This window comes from Sceloporus undulatus, chromosome 2 (assembly GCF_019175285.1).
Source record: "Sceloporus undulatus isolate JIND9_A2432 ecotype Alabama chromosome 2, SceUnd_v1.1, whole genome shotgun sequence".
NCBI classification, from domain to species: Eukaryota; Metazoa; Chordata; class Lepidosauria; order Squamata; family Phrynosomatidae; genus Sceloporus; species Sceloporus undulatus.
Window position 1 is genome coordinate 156,177,294 of NC_056523.1, and position 18,691 is coordinate 156,195,984.

The following is an 18,691-nucleotide window of genomic DNA, read 5'->3' on the forward strand; positions in this document are numbered from 1 at the left end:
TCTTTTGGCTTTTACTGTACCCAGTAATAGCTTACCCCACTGCATCTAGTGCCTGATGAAACTAAATAGATGGATTCCACAGGTCTTATCTAGAGATATTTTTTTCTGGTTTCATTCTTACATGTAAAAACAAAAGAATTATGAAAATTTGCTCGCCTGTGGACATGATCATTAGAGGTTTTGCACATTTCCCAGTGATTATTTTTAATTTAGGGACTTTAAAAAAAAAAGTTCTCAAAAGTTTCCCAGTGCAAAAAAATTATTTTTGCATGAAATCTGAAAATAAATTGCTGTAGCTGCTGCTGACATTTTAAAAACACAGTGGACTTTTTTGTTTCACAATGGGCAAAAAAATTAGGATGTTTGAAATTTTATCCCATTTTTTAAAAAATAATAATTCTTTTTCGTTAATGATGAGTAAATTTCTTTACATCACTATTCCCTTCAGCTGAAAAAAGAGGCAGTGTTGACTGTAACCCTTCTGTGTTGTCATTTGCAACTGGAAACCTTACTCAAATATCACAGCACTGTTTTGGGAAATGGGGGAAACAGCAATAATTAGGGCTTGTACTGAACCACAGTGAGTCTATCTCAAAAATTTGCCCAAAATATGCACAACATCTTTTTGTAATGGGTTATAAAATAACTATTCTTCCCAGATACCCCTGCTATACAACGTATTGAAATACTGAGATGGAAATTCAAAAGGCAGTGGAAAGCATTTTGTTTTTACATTGAACACATTGTTTCCTTTTTAAAATGTCTACCTAAAATTCTTTCTCTGGCTATGACAACTGTAAGTCTGTTGCATGATGTTCTACCTAAAGACAATTCTGCATGCATGCATTGAGTATGATACAGTGTGATGAAATACTGTGTTTCGGTGGCAAAAATGCTCCCTTGAGTTCTTTAAAACTAATAGCACAAAAGTAGCAAATTTGTGTTCCTGTCTATAAGCTCCTAGCTAGGCTAGAAGAAAAAGTGAAAAATAGACCAACTGTATTGTAACTGTAAAGAGCCCTGGTGGTGCAGTTGTTAAATGCCTGTACTGCAGCCATTCACTCACAAACCACAAGGTTGTGAGTTCAATCCCAGCCACGGACTCAGGCTTGCATTCTTACGAGGTTGCTAATATGAGTACCCAACTTGTTGGAGGCAATTAGCTTACACATTGTAAACCACTTAGGGAGTGCTTAAGTGCACTGATAAGTGGTATAGAAATGTACTTGCTATTGCTATTTGGGTTCCATTTTGAGACCTTCTGCCATGCAGTTGCCTAGAGAGAAAATATGGCTTGCAAGGAAGGGTGCTACTCAGCCTACTTCTTGTGGGAACTTTTTCATACAATACATACTGGGGATAGGTATGATTAGAGACTTGTGCAGGAGAGAGAGTTGTGTTCAGAGCAATGCCTATGACATTTTGTGTGCAATGTGTACACTTACGCAATCCCAATGAGCTTTCTGTATGGGATGTTAATGAATATTTGAAATGGCCCTGAACAGGAAACTCAAGTCCTTTCTGTACCTTTTCCCCCACAATGCAAAGGTAGTGAGGTTCTTTTAGAAAGAAGAAGCCCAACACACCACTTTTTCTTTTATGGTAATAAATTAGACGAGGGGAGTTACTGTACTTTAAACACCATCACTTCCTCAGAGCTTAGAAAAGTTAGCCTTTTTTGGACCACATTTCTGAAATCAGGACCCCTGGCCATGGTGACTGAGGAATTCTGGGACCTGCTGTCCAAAATATTGATTGTCCCATGTACAGCTGCTGTTCATTCTTCCTATTGTTCTTGTTGTTAACTATTTGTGTTAACTACCTTGTGTCTTGAGTCCCAGCTTTATTTTTTAATCCTAATATGAAAGTTAAAGGGGCTGGGAGCCTCTTGAGTTCAAGATGGCAGTGGCAGCAAGATGTGAAAAGACCATGTGGACCATGTGCAGCAGCAGTGAGAAAAAGTCAATGAAGCCAGCAGTGAAGACCATAGGAGGTGGCATCTACTGGCTCCAAGGACCCTATTTCCAAATGCCTGGATACTCAGGTGGAGGGAATATTCTTGGAGCTAAATGCATGGTGAGAGGCATAGCTTGGAAATTGCTATTTTTCTTGGGACAGGTGATTATCTAAGCCACTCCTCCCAGAGTGCCCTTAGTTTCAGAAACACCAACCCACCTAGCCACCCCCCCCCCCCCCATACACACACACAAAAGCCAGGCATTTTGGAAAAGCCTAGCTGAAACATTCAGCCACCTCTCCCATGTTTACCCTTGCCACTTGGCATGGCCTCTTTCCTGGGTGAATGGATAGAAGGCAGAATTGTTGCCTTATCAAAAGGAGGGAACTGATAAGCATGTATTCCAACAAAAACAAAACAGAGACAGGCTCCATGTGCTGATTGATAGATTGGCCTGTTACAGACTGCCAAAATAAAGCTGCTTCGGGTCTCTTTGGAGGTATGCTGTTTAAATGATGCATACATCCTAAGAATCCAGAAGCTGCACCAAAGCTGCACTCCAGTGCTTAGGAATGGAGTGTGACTTTGGCGCGACCTCCAGACTCTTAGGACCCATGGATCATTTAAATAGCATACCTCCAAAGAGACCCGAAGCAGCTTTATTTTGGCAGTCTGTAACAGGCCATAGTTACTTCTTTATTTTCTTAGTACAGTGGGGCCTTGTTATCTGCTGGGTTTTGGTTCCAGGACTCCATACAAATCCCAGGATTTCATAGTCTGGCGCTATAGCACTTAAAGTAATGTCAAACTGCATGATTTCTACAGTATAGATGTGCCCTTAGACAGAAAAGGTCACTTGGGGTTGCATCTGCACTGCAGAAATAATCCGGTTTCACAGAACATTAACTGCCATGGCTCAATGCTGTAGAATTCTGGAAATTGCAAAGCTCTGGTGTCCCACCAAACTACAATTCACAGAATTCCATAGCACTGAGCCATGACAGGTAATGTGGTGTCAAACCAGATTATTTCTGCAGTGCAGATACATCCCATAACAAATAGAAAAATTTCATGTGATTGTAAAATATTATGCATAATTTCTTTAACTAGATAATAATAAGTTATAATAAGAATAATAAGAATAAAGAATCAACAATTCTTTATTCTTAGTGACTAGCTAAAAGGACCTATATATTTAAAGATTCAGGACATTAAATGCCTTTAGAAGGCAGAATAATGAGCAGATTATTTATGCTCATTACAGTATTATCTGAGATAAGTGTATTTGAAACTAACATCAGAAAAAGAAACACCACAAATAAGCCTAATGTAATTACCAAAGAATTACATGGTGCTTTATGGCTGTAATTTAAAATTGTTACCAGAAATTAGCTTCCTATTTTAAACAGTAATCTAATTAAAAGTATAAATTATCTTTCAAGACTGGGAGGTTATGCAGTACATGCTAAAGCATACTAATTAAAACATTCTGTATCCTAACAATAAGGATGCATGACTACATTTTAGTTATTGAATGATATTTCATGTTCTACAGTTTAATAGGTCATGGTGGTTCTGAGCCTGTTCTCCCTTTACATGATGCTTATTCTGCTATATCACAAAATTGTCTGTATGTGCCTCAGACACAGGGTTGCCATAAGTCAGGACCTCCAAACCGGGACAAGTGTAGGACAACATTTCTAAAAAATGGAGGACACGCGGAAAAAATTGGTGATTTTTTTAAAATGTTAATCTAAATGCATGTTTCTTAGGCATGATCAAAATGGAAGGCATTTTGGCATTATTCCTAGACAGATGGCAGAAATGTACTTCCCTTTCTGGCCACCCCCCCCCATTCCAAACAGCACATTGGGCATTGAACATGGCTTTACTTAACATGGCAATCTCTTGCATATTTCAGAGTCTTATTCCATAAGCAAACCCCTTGTTGGGTTTAACGCTTAGCATGGTTTAACATGGCTATGCATATTGAACATATTAAGGTGGTTTCACAAAAAGTGGATTTGCCATTTCAGGTTTCTTGCCCCAAGTGTACTTCTCAAAAGTGTGTACTTGGTCAAGGGACTGTGGTTTTTCTTCACTGCGCATGAGATTGTAAAAATCACAGCAACTTACATTGGCCAAGCCTCAGAGGCTTGCTGATATCAATATCACCATTAAAGAACCAAAAACACACAGAAAAGGCACTTTGGAAGGTGACACTCTCTCGGCTTCTGAAACAGTGCGTCCATGCCTCTGAAGCTGACTCATATCATCATCATCATCATCAGCACCCCACACTAGCATTGTCAAAGCAGGAGACTTGTTACATTAAACAACCCAAACAACACGTTGCAAGGTGCACTTGCTCAGCTTCAGAACAGGGAGTTGCACTGCCGCCTGCCTCTCAAGCTCACTCATCATCATCACCATCACCACACTATCACTGTCAAAGCAAGGGAGACTTGTTAGCATTAAAAGCATGCAAAATAAAATTAAAAAAAACTTGAGGCCTCTGGCCACTTACCACCACCTCCTTCTCCTCCTCCTCCTTCTGCTCCCCCCTTCTCCTCCTCCTCCTCTTCCTCAAGGCTATGGAATCCTGGGAACTGTAGCTCTGTGGACCATTCAGCCTCCTTTTGTCAAGAGAGCTCTGGTGCCACAAGAAACTACAATTCCCAGAATCCCATAGCACTGAGCCATGGATGTTTAGGGGGGGGGGTCAAACTATTTCTGCAGCCTTTTGCTACCCCAAAGCCTTTCCTATTTACCACCAAGGCAAAATCTCTTCCTTCACCAAGCCATTGAAAACCAACCCAAGTGGAGGGCTGATTGCTTCTTTCTCATTGCATTGGTCAGCTTCGGGAGAAATTTGCATATTACAAGGAAAGGTGTTTAGGGCCTCAAAAACGACCCTGTGATAAAGAATTACAAGAATACTGATGAGGTATACATTTAAAAGATGAGGCATTTAGACTCCCAGTGAAACATGAACGATTGATGGCCTTTTTTTTCTCACTGTAACCTGGAAAGTAATGCCTCTTGCAGGGCATATATACCAATGTGGGCGGGCAAAAGCTCTGAGTGGCAAGTGTCCTGAAGACCTGCTCTCTAGGCTACGCCACGCAGGGAGGCCCTCCTCTTACTCCTCCACTCAGGCGATCGCGGAGCCGCCTCCAGGGCCTCGCTGGGGGGGGGAATCCCGGGGGCGGGGCCAAACCGGGGCTGGTCTGTGCGGACCCGCCCCAAACTGGGAAAGTCCCGCCCCCAGGCGGGATATGGCAAGCCTACTCAGACAAGAAGCAAGAATGATGATCAACAACCCCAAAGATGGAAATTAAAACATCCCTTTGTAAATCTTAGTGATGTATAACTAGGAAAAGGAATGGAGTTCATCACCACTGAGCTGTGGACATGTTACAATAGAGTGAAATGGCAATTGGAGCCCAGGGCACAGATATATAGGAGATGCCAGCTAATATATGCCAGTTTATTTTGATCTTTTGCATTGCATAACTATAGGATCACTTTTTTAATGGGACATGAAAAACCAGTAGCCCCTGTGTTCATTACAAAGGGATGCTGAAAGAGCCCTGGGCTGCTTTTTCAATACAGTATACAAGAATCAAAACAACCCTCAGACTGGGTTTATTTGGATTGTGCTGGAAAAGTATGAATTGGGAATGATTTTGAATTCAAATATGTCAGTCATAAATTACCATTTAGATTTTTATAACGTCTTCTAGGGGACTGGGCATTTCTTGAAATCCCTGAAGTTTTATTTCCTAGTAAATGGCTAGACTTGTCCACCATTCAATTTAAAATGATGTTTTCCTTCCCATTCAGTATTTTCCAAGAATCCATATTCTCTTTCCACCTTGTTAGCCATTACAGCATTTCACAGTCCCAGATAATCTACTGTCCTGACTGTGTTTAACCTATAATCTGCCTGATAGCTATTATCTAGTACTACTGTTAACTTGTTAATAGTTTTCAGTATTAGGTTCCTGTTGTCTTTCATTTTCCACTGTGCATATTACAAATTCCCTGTATTGGACTGCATGACAAACTTTAGTGAATCAAGCTGATACCCCAAAAGGTTTTTGTGACTTTGCCAATATTACTCTCAAACCAGCTTTTAAAAACATGTTTTGTGTCATGAGAACAGAATAAATTGTGATAGGATCCTTAATTAACTTTTTTAGGTGAAGTGGTATAATTATAATTAGAAAATATGATATTTTTGGACTATAGACTGATTTTTACTGTATTTCTCTTACATTTAATTCTCTGGAATTAGAAGCATCTGTCAATATGGATATGGGGACTATCTTGCTTTATGGTTACTTTATCTTTCTTTCTGTCATGTTATAGTACTTTAGAACATTGAAATGTCTGGGGGGAAATCTTTTTAAAAGTCTGAATTTTTAATGTAGGTTCTGTCCTTCTAGTAGCTTTCTACCCTGTGAAAAAGCACCTAAATTTATTTTCTGTGTTTTTCATCCTCTCAGATTACTTTATGATAGGGATAAATATACAGTAATCAGGATATGCTGTTTTCAGCCAATAGATGCTGCCAGTGCCTAGCAGTGAAATTAAGTTCTTAGTAAATTATTGGTGAAAATAATGCATATGCATCTTGTGTATCTTTTTAGGGGGAGCCACTTTTAGAAGCAGGCATGAGATTTCTGCATTGACATTATCTAATATAGCAATAATTGACATTAACTAGAAATATGTAAACAGCTTGGATATTTCTTTGGCATGTATCTCACACTTAGGTCTGTCTAAGCTACCCTCTGATTTAAGAAGTTTTAGCCCCAGTTGGTACTTGAATGTAGGGCCTTCAAGGAATTCCAGGTGCTATGGGTTATATTTCAGAGGAAGGTAATGGCAAACCACCTCAGAGTATAAATAAACATGTGACTTGAAGGCACATACACACATAAATACTCCTATTGCTTTGGAATTGTGTTTATTGTCCAGCAAAGGATATGGCATTCTCTCCTAGTCACACTAATGAAAAGCTGACATTATTTTGAAATGCGTATTCTTCAAATGAATTTTAAAGGAACCCAAGAAATAAGAAAATGTTGTCACTGATAAACTGTTTTACTTTAATACCCGCTGATAACTGATGCTTGAAGTCAAATTTGATACAAAAAAGGTAATAATATTTTAAGGCAGACATTTTCTTTCAGGTGAGTGCCATAATTGTATGTGTGTTAACACTCTGTGTTAAAGGAATTGCTCATTGTTGTTAAAAGTTTGCATATGCTAAAGGATGTTTCTCCAAAGCATAAAATTCATTAAAAATGCTTTGATAACAAACAAATAAAAATTAAAATAATTCCGCCAAGGTCAACATTTGATTGAAAATCAAATTTGATGATAATGGCTGGAAGTGGCTCTAGTGGTGTTGATTGATGTAATTTGCTATCTGTTTAATTTGCATTGAGGTTTTCTTTCCATAAAGCATGTCAGGGGTTGTCAGAAGGTTGCTATGAAGAGTGAATTACAGCCAGAATATTTGCAATTTTTTTTGTGTCCTCTTAACAAAAAAGCATGAGTTATTTTTTTTAAAAAAGATCACTCTTCATATTTGGAAAAAATCAAAAATTTATTTGTTGGGAAATTTTGGCATGAAAGTAATGTAATGGTTTCTTCTCTTCTTATTTTTTGTTTTGCTTTCTTAATCACATAAGACATATCCCTAGTATCTCTTTATGCAGTTTTACACCTTCACGTCTCTTATACTGTAACACTATTCATATTATCCTTGGAATGAGCATTTTGAATTTGTACTTGTGTGATATTTGTTACTGTACTCCTTTCTGTGAGCACAAACCTTCAAATCAGCCATATGCAAATCAGACACTGCTTCATTAAATGTCTTATTAAGTCTGAAAACAAGCAACAGATTTTAAATAAATATTTTTGTTTGTTTAATTTAGAAAGCCAAACTTGGACCATCAGCAAACAAAGGCATCACTCCAGTTGAAGACCGGAGTTTACCATTGAATAACCTTGATCGGGTTAAGTTGGAAGATTTCAACTTTCTCATGGTGCTTGGAAAAGGAAGTTTTGGGAAAGTAAGAAACATGATGATTTCTTCTATTTGCCTCCTCTTATGCAGTTTTGTTTCCCCCCCCCCTTTGATTAATATTCTACACACACATGTACAAGAAAATATGTAATAATACAGACAGTATGGCCATTAGTGCAATCAACTTGCTATAAGTGTTCAGTGTTGATGCACTCAGATTCTACAAGCAGCTAGCCATAGGATCACTGGCATCCTAAGAACAATTCTGCCCTGTGTTCCGGAACAGCTAAAGAAGAGGCAACAGCTAAAGAAGGTGCCCAAAGGTTCTTTTTTTGGACCACAGTTTTCACCTACATTCCTTGGGCTACCCTTTTTTGTCTGCTTCCCAAAACAAATGGCCTCTCTTGGAAGCTTTGTTCATATCTATGTATATATGTACAAGCACATGCATGTGGACACACACCCTTTCTTACCTCCACCCCATGGCCACTTCTCATTTTGCTTTGGTCATATTTTTGGAAATATGTTCACACACACACACCAAGGATCTCAGGAACAGAAAACTGGGCCCCAGACCCACTTAAATTGCCCCACCCTGTGCTAAAACCTTAATTTGTTCATTTATGTAATAAAATGAGTGACCTTGTGAAACCAAGTACCCTCAAAAGTGAGTGCAGTTCTTTTGTTGTCTGAATGAGATGTCTCCTAGAAGTAATGGTAGCCTTTACAGAAAGAAATGTGTCTGTTCCTAGAAGAAATCACTGATCAGCTGTTGAGATCTGGTGGAGTTCCAATTTTAAATAAAAGAAGCTGGATGTTTTTGTTGTAAATACCAAACAACAAAATAGAACAATAAGATTTCTAGAGCTTCTGTACAGGTTAATAGCTATTATAAGACAGGGAGTTGAAATACTTGAGTTGCTTGCCTATTTTTTTGTTTCTTCTGGTTATCAAGGTTTTCACCCTTTCTTTGTTTTTATGCAGGTGATGTTGGCAGAACGAAAGGGAGCAGAAGAGCTGTATGCAATAAAAATACTAAAAAAAGATGTGGTGATTCAGGATGATGATGTAGAGTGTACCATGATTGAAAAGAGAGTTCTAGCCCTGGCAGACAAACCACCTTTCCTAACACAATTGCATTCTTGCTTCCATACAGTGGTACGTCCATATGCAATCTTTAAAAATTACTAGTATTACTATTAGTATGCAAAGGGATCTTACAGAACCTTTGAGACTAACTGTGAGAAAGAAGTTGTAGCATAAACATTTGTAGATTTGATTTACTTCCTCAGATGCATACATCTGAGGAAGTAAACCATTCATTTGAAGAAGCCGACTTAAGTTGCATCTGTACTGCAGAAATAATACAGTATGACACTGCTATGGAATTCTGGGAATTGTAGTTTTGTGAGATATTTAGCTTTCTCTGACAGAGCTGTGGTGCCACGACAAACTACAGATCCCAGAATTCCATAGCATTAAGCCATGGCAATTAAAGTGGTGTCAAACTGCATTATTTCTGCTATGCAAATGCAGCCTTTGTCCACAAAAGCTTATGCTACAATTTATTTTGGTCATCTTTAAAGGTGCTACAGGATGCTTTTACATACTGATATTCCAGATTAACGCAGCTATATCTCTCAATTCTACTAGTCCTATTATTATTATTATTATTATTATTATTATTATTATTATTAGTTGTAGTAGTAGTAGTAGTAGTAACATTATTTCACTGTCACTGCTTTCAGAGATCCACTGGGCTAGTTCTCTGACAGTAACAATTACTGTGGTCAAATCACAGTTTCTGCATTCTTTGAATATTGCAATGAAACTAAATGATAATGATAGCATAGCTAAAACAACAGTTTTAAAAAAGAGTAAGGTATGTAGACATAAGTTTGTCAATAGACTTATCTCTTTCTAGAGATTAGCCTGTGCTCCAACTGCCATCTTAGTTCTGCTGTTGTTATAAAGGTCCTGCATTCTCCCAAGGCCTGGAATGTGTGTTGGTGTCAGATGCTATGTCATTGAATTCCTGTATTTTGGGAACCATTTGGGAATAATTCAAATTGGAAACAAGCTGCCAGACTTTGCCCATTATTAATATTTTAATATTAATGTTACAGTTGGCCCTTCTTATACACGGATTTTTTATACACGGATTTAAGCATTCACGGTTTGAAAATGTTCCAAAAAAGTATAACTTTACCTTGATTTTCCATTTTTTATAAGGGACACCATTTTGCTATGCCATTATACTTAATGGGACTTGAGCATACACGGATTTTGTTATACACGGGGGATCTTGGAACCAAACCCCAGTGTATAACAAGGATCCACTGTATTAATATTTTCCTTATATGGTACAGCTTTGGAGAAACACTGGTTGGCTTTCTTTGACTGAAGTTTTATCTCTAAATAGCCAAATCGATCCAAATCAATGTGGATGATTCAGATGGGTCCAAATTGGCCTAGTTCAGAATTTGATGAAAATAGTTGTACAGCCATAAAAAATGCCCACATTATTAAATGAAATAGACACATCACTGTGTATACATGTACAGTAAAGTATGCATGTTTAATAACGAGTTTAGTAAGGAAAAAGTCTTTATAAATAAATACAGTCTTAAAAGAGATGGTTTCCTAGCATTACTCAAAATAATTAAGTTCACCAGAGGCATTGTTCTTTGAAGCAATAAAAAGAACTTTTAAAAAATCTATAAAAGACTAAGCTGTTGGACATTGTAGTATTTTTAATTTTAATTAATGTTCCTAAGGCAAAGGAGTAAAAACTAATATATAAAACTAGACACACCAAATTAATCAGTATGCCTGTTTGAAATATATTTCAAAATGTGTGAATACAGCTGAAACAAATAATAGACTCCAGAAGGGATGTGTATAGCCCTCTAATTGGGAAGGGAATGTAATAATTCTGTGTCAGATCATAACAAAAGATTATTTCCCTCCATTCAACATATGCTGAATTTTAAAACAATAGTATAGTCACAACAATTTCAGTAAGCTCCAGAAATCTTACACACCTCGTACTCAATACAGAGGCCTAATTCAACTGATTCTCCCCACCTCAGAAAGGTATGGAAAGGCCATATGAGTTTGTACACCTGCAGGAGCTCTTGTTAGTTAAGCTCCAAAACACACTGCAGAAATAATCCAGTTTGAGACTGCTTTAACTGCCCTGACTCAGTGCTAGAGAGGGAATCCTGGGGACTGTAGTTTATTGTGGCACCAGAGCTCTCTGACAGAGAAGGCTAAATGTCTCACACAGGTACAGTTCCCAGAATTCCCTAGCATTCCCAGGTCAGTTAAAGTGGCCTCAAATTTAATTATGTCTGTAGTGTGTTTTGGACCTTAGTTTCATGGTGGAAGAAAGGGGTGGGTTTGCATGGGCGCATGTGTCTGATGCCACTCAGCCCCAAGCCAGTTCTTATCCAGGTAAATGCATGAACTTGCAGTAAGAACTGCTCTTTCTCCTTCATTTTGCTATGTTTTGAGGTAACTATGCAAAAGGGGTGGCTAGCAAATTGCTGCTGTGGGGCCAACAAATCTGCTCTAGATTTCACCTCCTCCTCATGAGTTGTTTGGGAGCTTTGCCAGTGTCAAACCTCTGAAGAGAGAGAGAGAGAAGGTGAGAGAGAGCGAGAAGGCTCCCTCAGTAATACCATTTTGCTACTCAGAATGGTGGTCTCTGGAGTAGTGCTACAAATTCCAGGATTCCATAGGATGTTGCCACAACAGTTAAAGTAGTGTCAAACTGCATTAATTCTGTAGTGTGGTGCAGCAGCCAGAGAGAACACTGAGGGAAAGCAGTAGGTTTTCTAGAGGAAGAAGTGGATTAATGTGATCGCCTTGATTGGCTTTTTCCTTGCCTCAGAAGTACAAAGATGGGGCAGAAAAGTCTTCCTGCCTCATTCCTCATACACAGGGTTAGTAATAAATAATATAATATAATAATAAATAAACAGTAATAATGCTGTTACAAAAGCAACAACATTTCAGCTGAACTTTGGCCCAATCTAGACGGGCCTATAGCGCGTCCTCGTCATGTGCTAGGGGTTGACCGAGGGCGCACCGCCCATACATGCCTCACCCCTAGCGTCAGAATGGCAGCGCCCTGTACACACGGGCGCCACCATTTTGACGTGATGGACTCTTAGCATCCGCACATCCTGGCATCATTGTGACGCAAGAAAAACCCGCATTTTGCGGGTTCTTTTTGCTGTGCAAGGGAGCTGCATGGTTTGTCCGCTGCAGCTTCCTTGCGCAGCAAAACAAGGCGCCGGCAGACCGCCCTTTTTGGGTGGTCTGTATCCTGCCTTTGATAATGAAATTGTTACAGTTATGAGCCCATGCTATTTTTATCTGATTATTTTTGTTCTTGTGTTTTGAATATATAGGTTTGCTTTATATTCTTCCCTCTTCCACACTCACCTTCCTTTCCTCCCCCATGTTGACAATTTCATAGTGGTGGTTTCAGCTGTCTGACATATTTGTTTGATTTGCATTGTGCATTAGGATCGCTTGTATTTCGTCATGGAGTATGTGAACGGTGGTGACCTCATGTATCATATTCAGCAAGTAGGAAAATTTAAGGAGCCCCAAGCAGTGTGAGTGCCTCTTTCTGTTAATTTCAACTTAAAGTGGTCATTTATTATTTTGTTCCAGGGTCACATCTTTCCCTGGCCCTTCCCCAGTCTCTTTTTTCTGGTATGTGTAAATTGACATGACTTCACAGTTACTCTTGCTTCCAAAGCTCATCAGCATTGTACAGATGAAAAATAATTGTATTTTAGATAGCTGGCATTTCAATTAACGTCATGTAATTAATCCATTGAACACTTTGAAAGGATCTGTATTTTTTGGTACAATGGTATTATGTGTGACTCTTTAAACAAGCTGAGTTACAGTGTGAGTCACCGAGATTTAGATCCTGGCTGATAAGGCAATGTGTGATCTTCAATTTAGTCTGCTTGCTTGTGTCAGAATGACTGGCTAATGATGTGAGCCGAGTCCCTCTTATCCAGAATTCTGAATTCCAAAATATCCCAAAATTGTCAACTTCGGTGGCTAAGATAATGACACCTTTTGATTTCTGATGGTTCAATGTACATAAACTTTGTTCCATGTACAAAATTATTTAAAATATTGTGTTTAAAATGACCTTCAGGCAATGAATGTAAGGTGTATACGAAACATAAAGAATTTCATTTTTACACTTGGGTCCTATCTCTAAGATACCTTGGGAAAAGGAGATGAAACCCCAAACCAAAATTGCTTGAAGGAATACCTCTCACACTTGCAAGCTAAAGAAGATCTGGGCATGACAAGGCTCCATCAAAGTAGAAAAAATAGGCCTGGAAAGAGAAGCTGCCTTGAAGAGAAACTCATGTGGGTGCTGCCTGTCCCGAGTCACATAAAATGCTTCACTCACCTCCTAGTCTGTGTGTGTGTATGGTAATATTGCAAGTAGGGGTGTTGGCCTTTCTGGCTTAAGGAATGCCCCAAAGCTCTTCTCAAAGAAACAGGCTTTCTAGATATCACAACATGAGGGGAGTAAGGAATCCTGTAGCACCTTTGAGACTGAGAAAAAGAAATCTCTACTATAAGATTTTGTGGAGTTCAGTCCACTTCATCAGTGGATTGGAATCTACAAAAACCTATGTTTGAAATTATAATAATATAAAAATTATATATATATATATATACACACACACACACACACACACACACACACACACACATATATATATATGGGAAAAAGAAATTTCTTTTTTCTCAGTCTCAAAGATGCTACAGAATTCCTTTGTTGTTGTTGCTTTATGCTGAAACAGACTGCTACATCTTGGAATCCTACTGTGATAAGAGAAGAACAGGAATCTGGTTTCTCCCGTTTCCTCCCCCCCGCTTCCATCAGACACATCCTTGGATGCATCTGCACTGTAAAAAAAGGTGCAGCTTGACACCACTTTAATTGTAATGGATCCATGATACAGAATCCTGGGGTTTGTAGTTTTGTGAGGCACCAGTACTCTTTGGCAGACAAAGCTAAAGATCTGGTAAAATTACAACCCTCCTTCCCAGGATTCCATCAGATAGAGCTACAGGATTTAAAGCACATATACTGCACTATTTGTACAGTCTAGCTGCACCCCTTGTCTGCCTTGCTGTCTATGTGTTGCAGAGGGGATGTTTATAGCAGAAGAATCTGGATTCAAGTTAAGGGTTCTAAATCTCCCAGGCAGAGCATCTTGATGAAGGCAGCGTAGCCAGTGATAAAATAGCCCCACTCTTCCTTGCTGCACTTTTGACTGAGCAGTACTCTCCTGTTTATGCGAAAGTTGTCAGGTGCCTCTACGGCACTTTCCATATACACTCAGCACTAATTCAACAGAAGAGATGCATTTGTATCCTTTGACTAATGCAATGTTCTTTTCTTTCAGGTTCTATGCAGCAGAGATCTCAGTGGGACTTTTCTTCCTCCATAAAAAGGGAATTGTGTATCGGTGAGTATTCAGTAATGTGCTTTGATGTGCAGTGAAAACATTGGCACTAGGAGTGAAAAAGAGATTTGTAGGAAGTAAGGCACTGCCTGGGGAGAGAGAAGTCAGACTGTGTGGGCTCTTGCAAGTGAGAGGAGAACATAAAGGTGTTCCTTATTGGCCAAAACCTCAAGGAGACAAGCTTCACGTTCTCTAAGATGGTCAACATTTTATTATTTTTAAAACAGCCCATCACGTTTCAGCCTGCATTAGAAAAGAGGCCTTCACCAGAAATCACCAGAGTTGTGAACACTCATGTTTTAGAGAGTCTTCACAACATCAGAGACTAACATTTGTCTAATAGACTAATTAGTCTATAGTCCATAGACTAAAATTAGTCTGATTTTAAAAGAATAAACAGTTGACCATCTTAGAGCACACAGATCTTGTCTCCTTACTGTTTTCTGCTATTGACATGCTTTTCTGTATTCTGTTCCTTATTGGCCACCAAAATTTTGGGATTTAGCAGTAGTTAATTTTATGTCACCTTTCTACACCCCAATATAGGAGTGTTCAAAGCACTATATAAACATTTTATTAAAAATACAACCAAAGTCACAACCATCTAATTTTTAAAAAGGGTTCTTAAATAACATCAGGGCAAAACTACTGTTACTAAGCAAGGAGCAAATAAGCAAAAGGCAAGCCAAAAGTAAAGAACCATGTACATTGATGGTGCTATATAAATAAGCAACAATGATAATATCTCAGTTTGCTTTATTTTATATTGAGGTTTTTTGTATTCCATCTGGATAATTTGTTTTACAGTTGTATTGTATAATTTTATATTCATATTACTCTTTCCTTCCCCTCTGTGTGTGTTTATGTCTCTCTCTGTATGTGTGTATATCTTGTACAGCTTTGGGAGGGCTGGCTATTTGTTGCTGTCATTGTTGTTGTTTTACTTGTAAAGTGCCCTGTACATTGATGGTGCTACATAAATAAATAATAGTAATAATAAATGATAATGATAAAAAAAATGCTTGGCTAGAAAAAAGAGTCTTCAGCCAGGAGATGCTAACCATTTAAAGGAAATCCCCAATTTCCAGAGGCAGGAGGTTCCATCACCTGTGTACTTCTACTGAACATAAACTTTTCTTTTTCCCCCACCATCTTGATTTATCTTAGGAGTCAAGTTAGAATAATTTATTCTTTTTATTTATTGTTTCTTTTCTTCTAGAATATTGATAATTGGGTAACTGAATAATTCAGAGAGACTACACTATTTCATAGGAGGATTGCAAAATGAGCTATGCTGTTATTCATGGATTTAAAGAGGAAACTGTCCAAAAGAGATCTGCTTCTAACAGACATCTATACAGCTATATACCACCTCACATCATTGGAGCATGTAGCAATGTGACAGAGATTTATTCATTTTAAATCAGACAACCTTATACATGCTAATATAAGAGGTGAAATAAAAAATCAGAAGCAGCATGATAACAGCGTGTTAAATTAAGGCCCTGTCTATAAAAGCCTTAGAGGCCTTAGAATCAATTGTATGAGTATGCATTTCTGTGTGGGTCTGTTTATACTCACATCTCAAATACAACCTTCAAATTAGTCCAAAATTAAATGCCACTTCCAAATATTTATTTGTTTTGTTTATTTGTTTTAAATATCTCTCCTAATTTTAGATTCAAAATAAATGTCATAAGGAGAACATCAATGGTATCCTGGCAACAAGTATTAAAACGTATGATTGCTGTGATTTCTCATAGGGATCTGAAATTAGATAATGTAATGTTGGATCATGAAGGACACATTAAGATTGCTGATTTCGGGATGTGCAAGGAGAATATGAATGATGGAGTAACAACGAGGACCTTCTGTGGGACTCCAGATTACATTGCACCTGAGGTGAACTTGGGATTTCAGACACTAAGCATCTTACAGATGTGATGTTTCTCCAAAATAATAGTGGGATACACATTTAAGCCATCTACGCAACACCAGATTTTCAAAAATCAGTTGTGTGCCAGTGATGATGGAAATAATGGATGGTGATAAATTAGGGTAAACAATGCCTGCCTAGGCTTTCTGCAGCAAGCAATCAGTGAGGAGTGATGAAGAAGAACTTTGTAAAATCAGTGGCACTCTCAGAGTTTGTTGGTCTCTGAAAGCCACACTTTACTTAACTCTGTGCATCTCAGAGAAAATGTTTTTCATAACTGCATTTATTTGGGTTTTACTGGCTATAGAGCCATCAGAGTGAAATCTGTGCAGATATATCTTGAATTAGTATCCCCTGAGACTGGCTTATTGCTTATAGAAGAATAAGTCCTAACAATTATTCTGTCATTTAAAAACAACAACACATCTAGACTCTTTGTTATCCATGGTAGTAAAGTGAAAGGGCTCAATTGCGTTTTTTCCTCTGGCTTCAACCCTTCTGCTTACTGTCCTTGTAACCTGAAAGGGAATAATTCAGTTTCCCAATTATGTGTGTCTTTGAAATACACATTCTTTCAGTCAACACCTTGAATAGCAGCCATTTGTTAAGTGTGAGCACACTTTCAAGTCTCATTTTACATGGGTTGAATTAACATGGGTGGGCTCCTTTTGGCACTTTATTTACTTTGCAGGAGTAAAACCTTATTTGGATTTTAACAATAATTCACCTAATGTTTCAAGTTATGGTATGTTTTTGTTTTTTTAATCCCCTTTTAGGACAGTGGAGGGGGAGGAGACACACAACTGTTATGTTCTGTGTTGACTTCCTATAAACCTCTGTTACTACAGCATAACAAAAAGATCCTCCTCTGACATAAAGCATTCCTAAAATTTTCTTTTGGGAATGAGTGGCTTAGATTTGGAATGTATTTTCACGTATCATTTTCCACTGAAACCTCCTACTTCAATATACTGTTGTTTGTTGTTGTGTACCTTCAAGTCATTCCCAATTTATGGCAATCCTATCATAGGGTTTTTTGGGGGTTGTGTGACTTGCCCAAGATCACCCAGTGGGTTTCCATGGATGAGTGGGAAATCAAACCCTGTCCTCCACTCAAATCACTACACTATGCTGGCTCTCAACATATCTGACTCCTTCACCAAGCAAATGGTGTTGAGTACTCCTCAGCCTAACCCAGATACAATACGTGACCACACTTAGTTCTAACCCATGTTTTTCTCTTTAATCCTTTTAATGATTAATGGCATACTGAAAATATTATTAAGATTGCACAGCCCTGCCCTGTCCTCCATCTGCTGCTGGTCCCTTCCTGGGAGAGCTTTCCTGGACAGCTTCTAGGGGCAAAATAAACAATTATAGCTAATGAACGCAAGTATGGATCTGCTTCCCAACACACTGCAGGAAAAAATTACTGGTCTCCGACCCCCCCCCCCCCAAAAAAAGGCCTGCATTGAGGAAGATACCACTGAAACCTCTCCCACCAACACACAGAAAGTTAGAGGCCAGAGAGGTGGGATAACTGCCTTAGCCATGTTTGTTCATGATTCCTAAGGAAAATCTAGATTGCAGACAAATTTCAAATTCATAATTTCACAGGACAGCAAATCTTTTCCCCCCTTTCACTTTGTTCTCATTACAGCAGTGACTGAAGCTACTCCTGTACATGCCATCCTGAGATTATGTACCAAAATATAAAATCAGCTGGATATATATCACTTGGGTGTCACTTAAAGGAAACTATAAATTCACTTACGTGAAACTGAATTCCTTCACAAAGTTAGCCACTTCTCCTCATTGTTATCCCAATGGCATAGTTACATTATTTTCCCAACATCATTTTTTTCATAGAAAAATATTGGCATAGAACAAGACTGGGCAATCTGTAGCACAAGTCCCTTTCTAGTCCATAGACTAATTTCCAAAGCCATCAGGAAGGAATAATTTGAAACCACACAGCCAAGGAAAACTCCACAGCCTGTTGGAGTAAGGGCAGATGTGTGCATATCAACCAAGAATGTACATTTGCATGCATAATGGCAGCTCATGCAAACGTCTGCTTCTATAACCTTGCACCGAATGCAAATATTGCACATGAGACAATCAGTTCCATAGGGAAATTTACACATACCTACAACATGCAACAGGGTTCTGGCCTACATTGTTTTGAAATATAATAATATATTTTCAATCAGATGTTGTTGTTTTTTAAA

The 18,691-nt window shown here is 38.4% G+C and overlaps 1 protein-coding gene across 2 annotated transcripts in view; it reads left to right on the top strand.

Annotated features, from left to right (window-relative positions):
• PRKCA (protein kinase C alpha) overlaps window positions 1–18,691 on the top strand; it is a 285,172-nt gene that overhangs the window by 255,166 nt on the left and 11,315 nt on the right. For both annotated transcript variants that reach the window (XM_042455224.1, XM_042455225.1), the window contains 5 exons: window positions 7,912–8,049; window positions 8,988–9,161; window positions 12,540–12,631; window positions 14,465–14,527; window positions 16,288–16,426. In XM_042455224.1, the coding sequence (XP_042311158.1) occupies window positions 7,912–8,049; window positions 8,988–9,161; window positions 12,540–12,631; window positions 14,465–14,527; window positions 16,288–16,426 (606 nt within the window). The remainder of the gene's footprint in view (window positions 1–7,911; window positions 8,050–8,987; window positions 9,162–12,539; window positions 12,632–14,464; window positions 14,528–16,287; window positions 16,427–18,691) is intronic.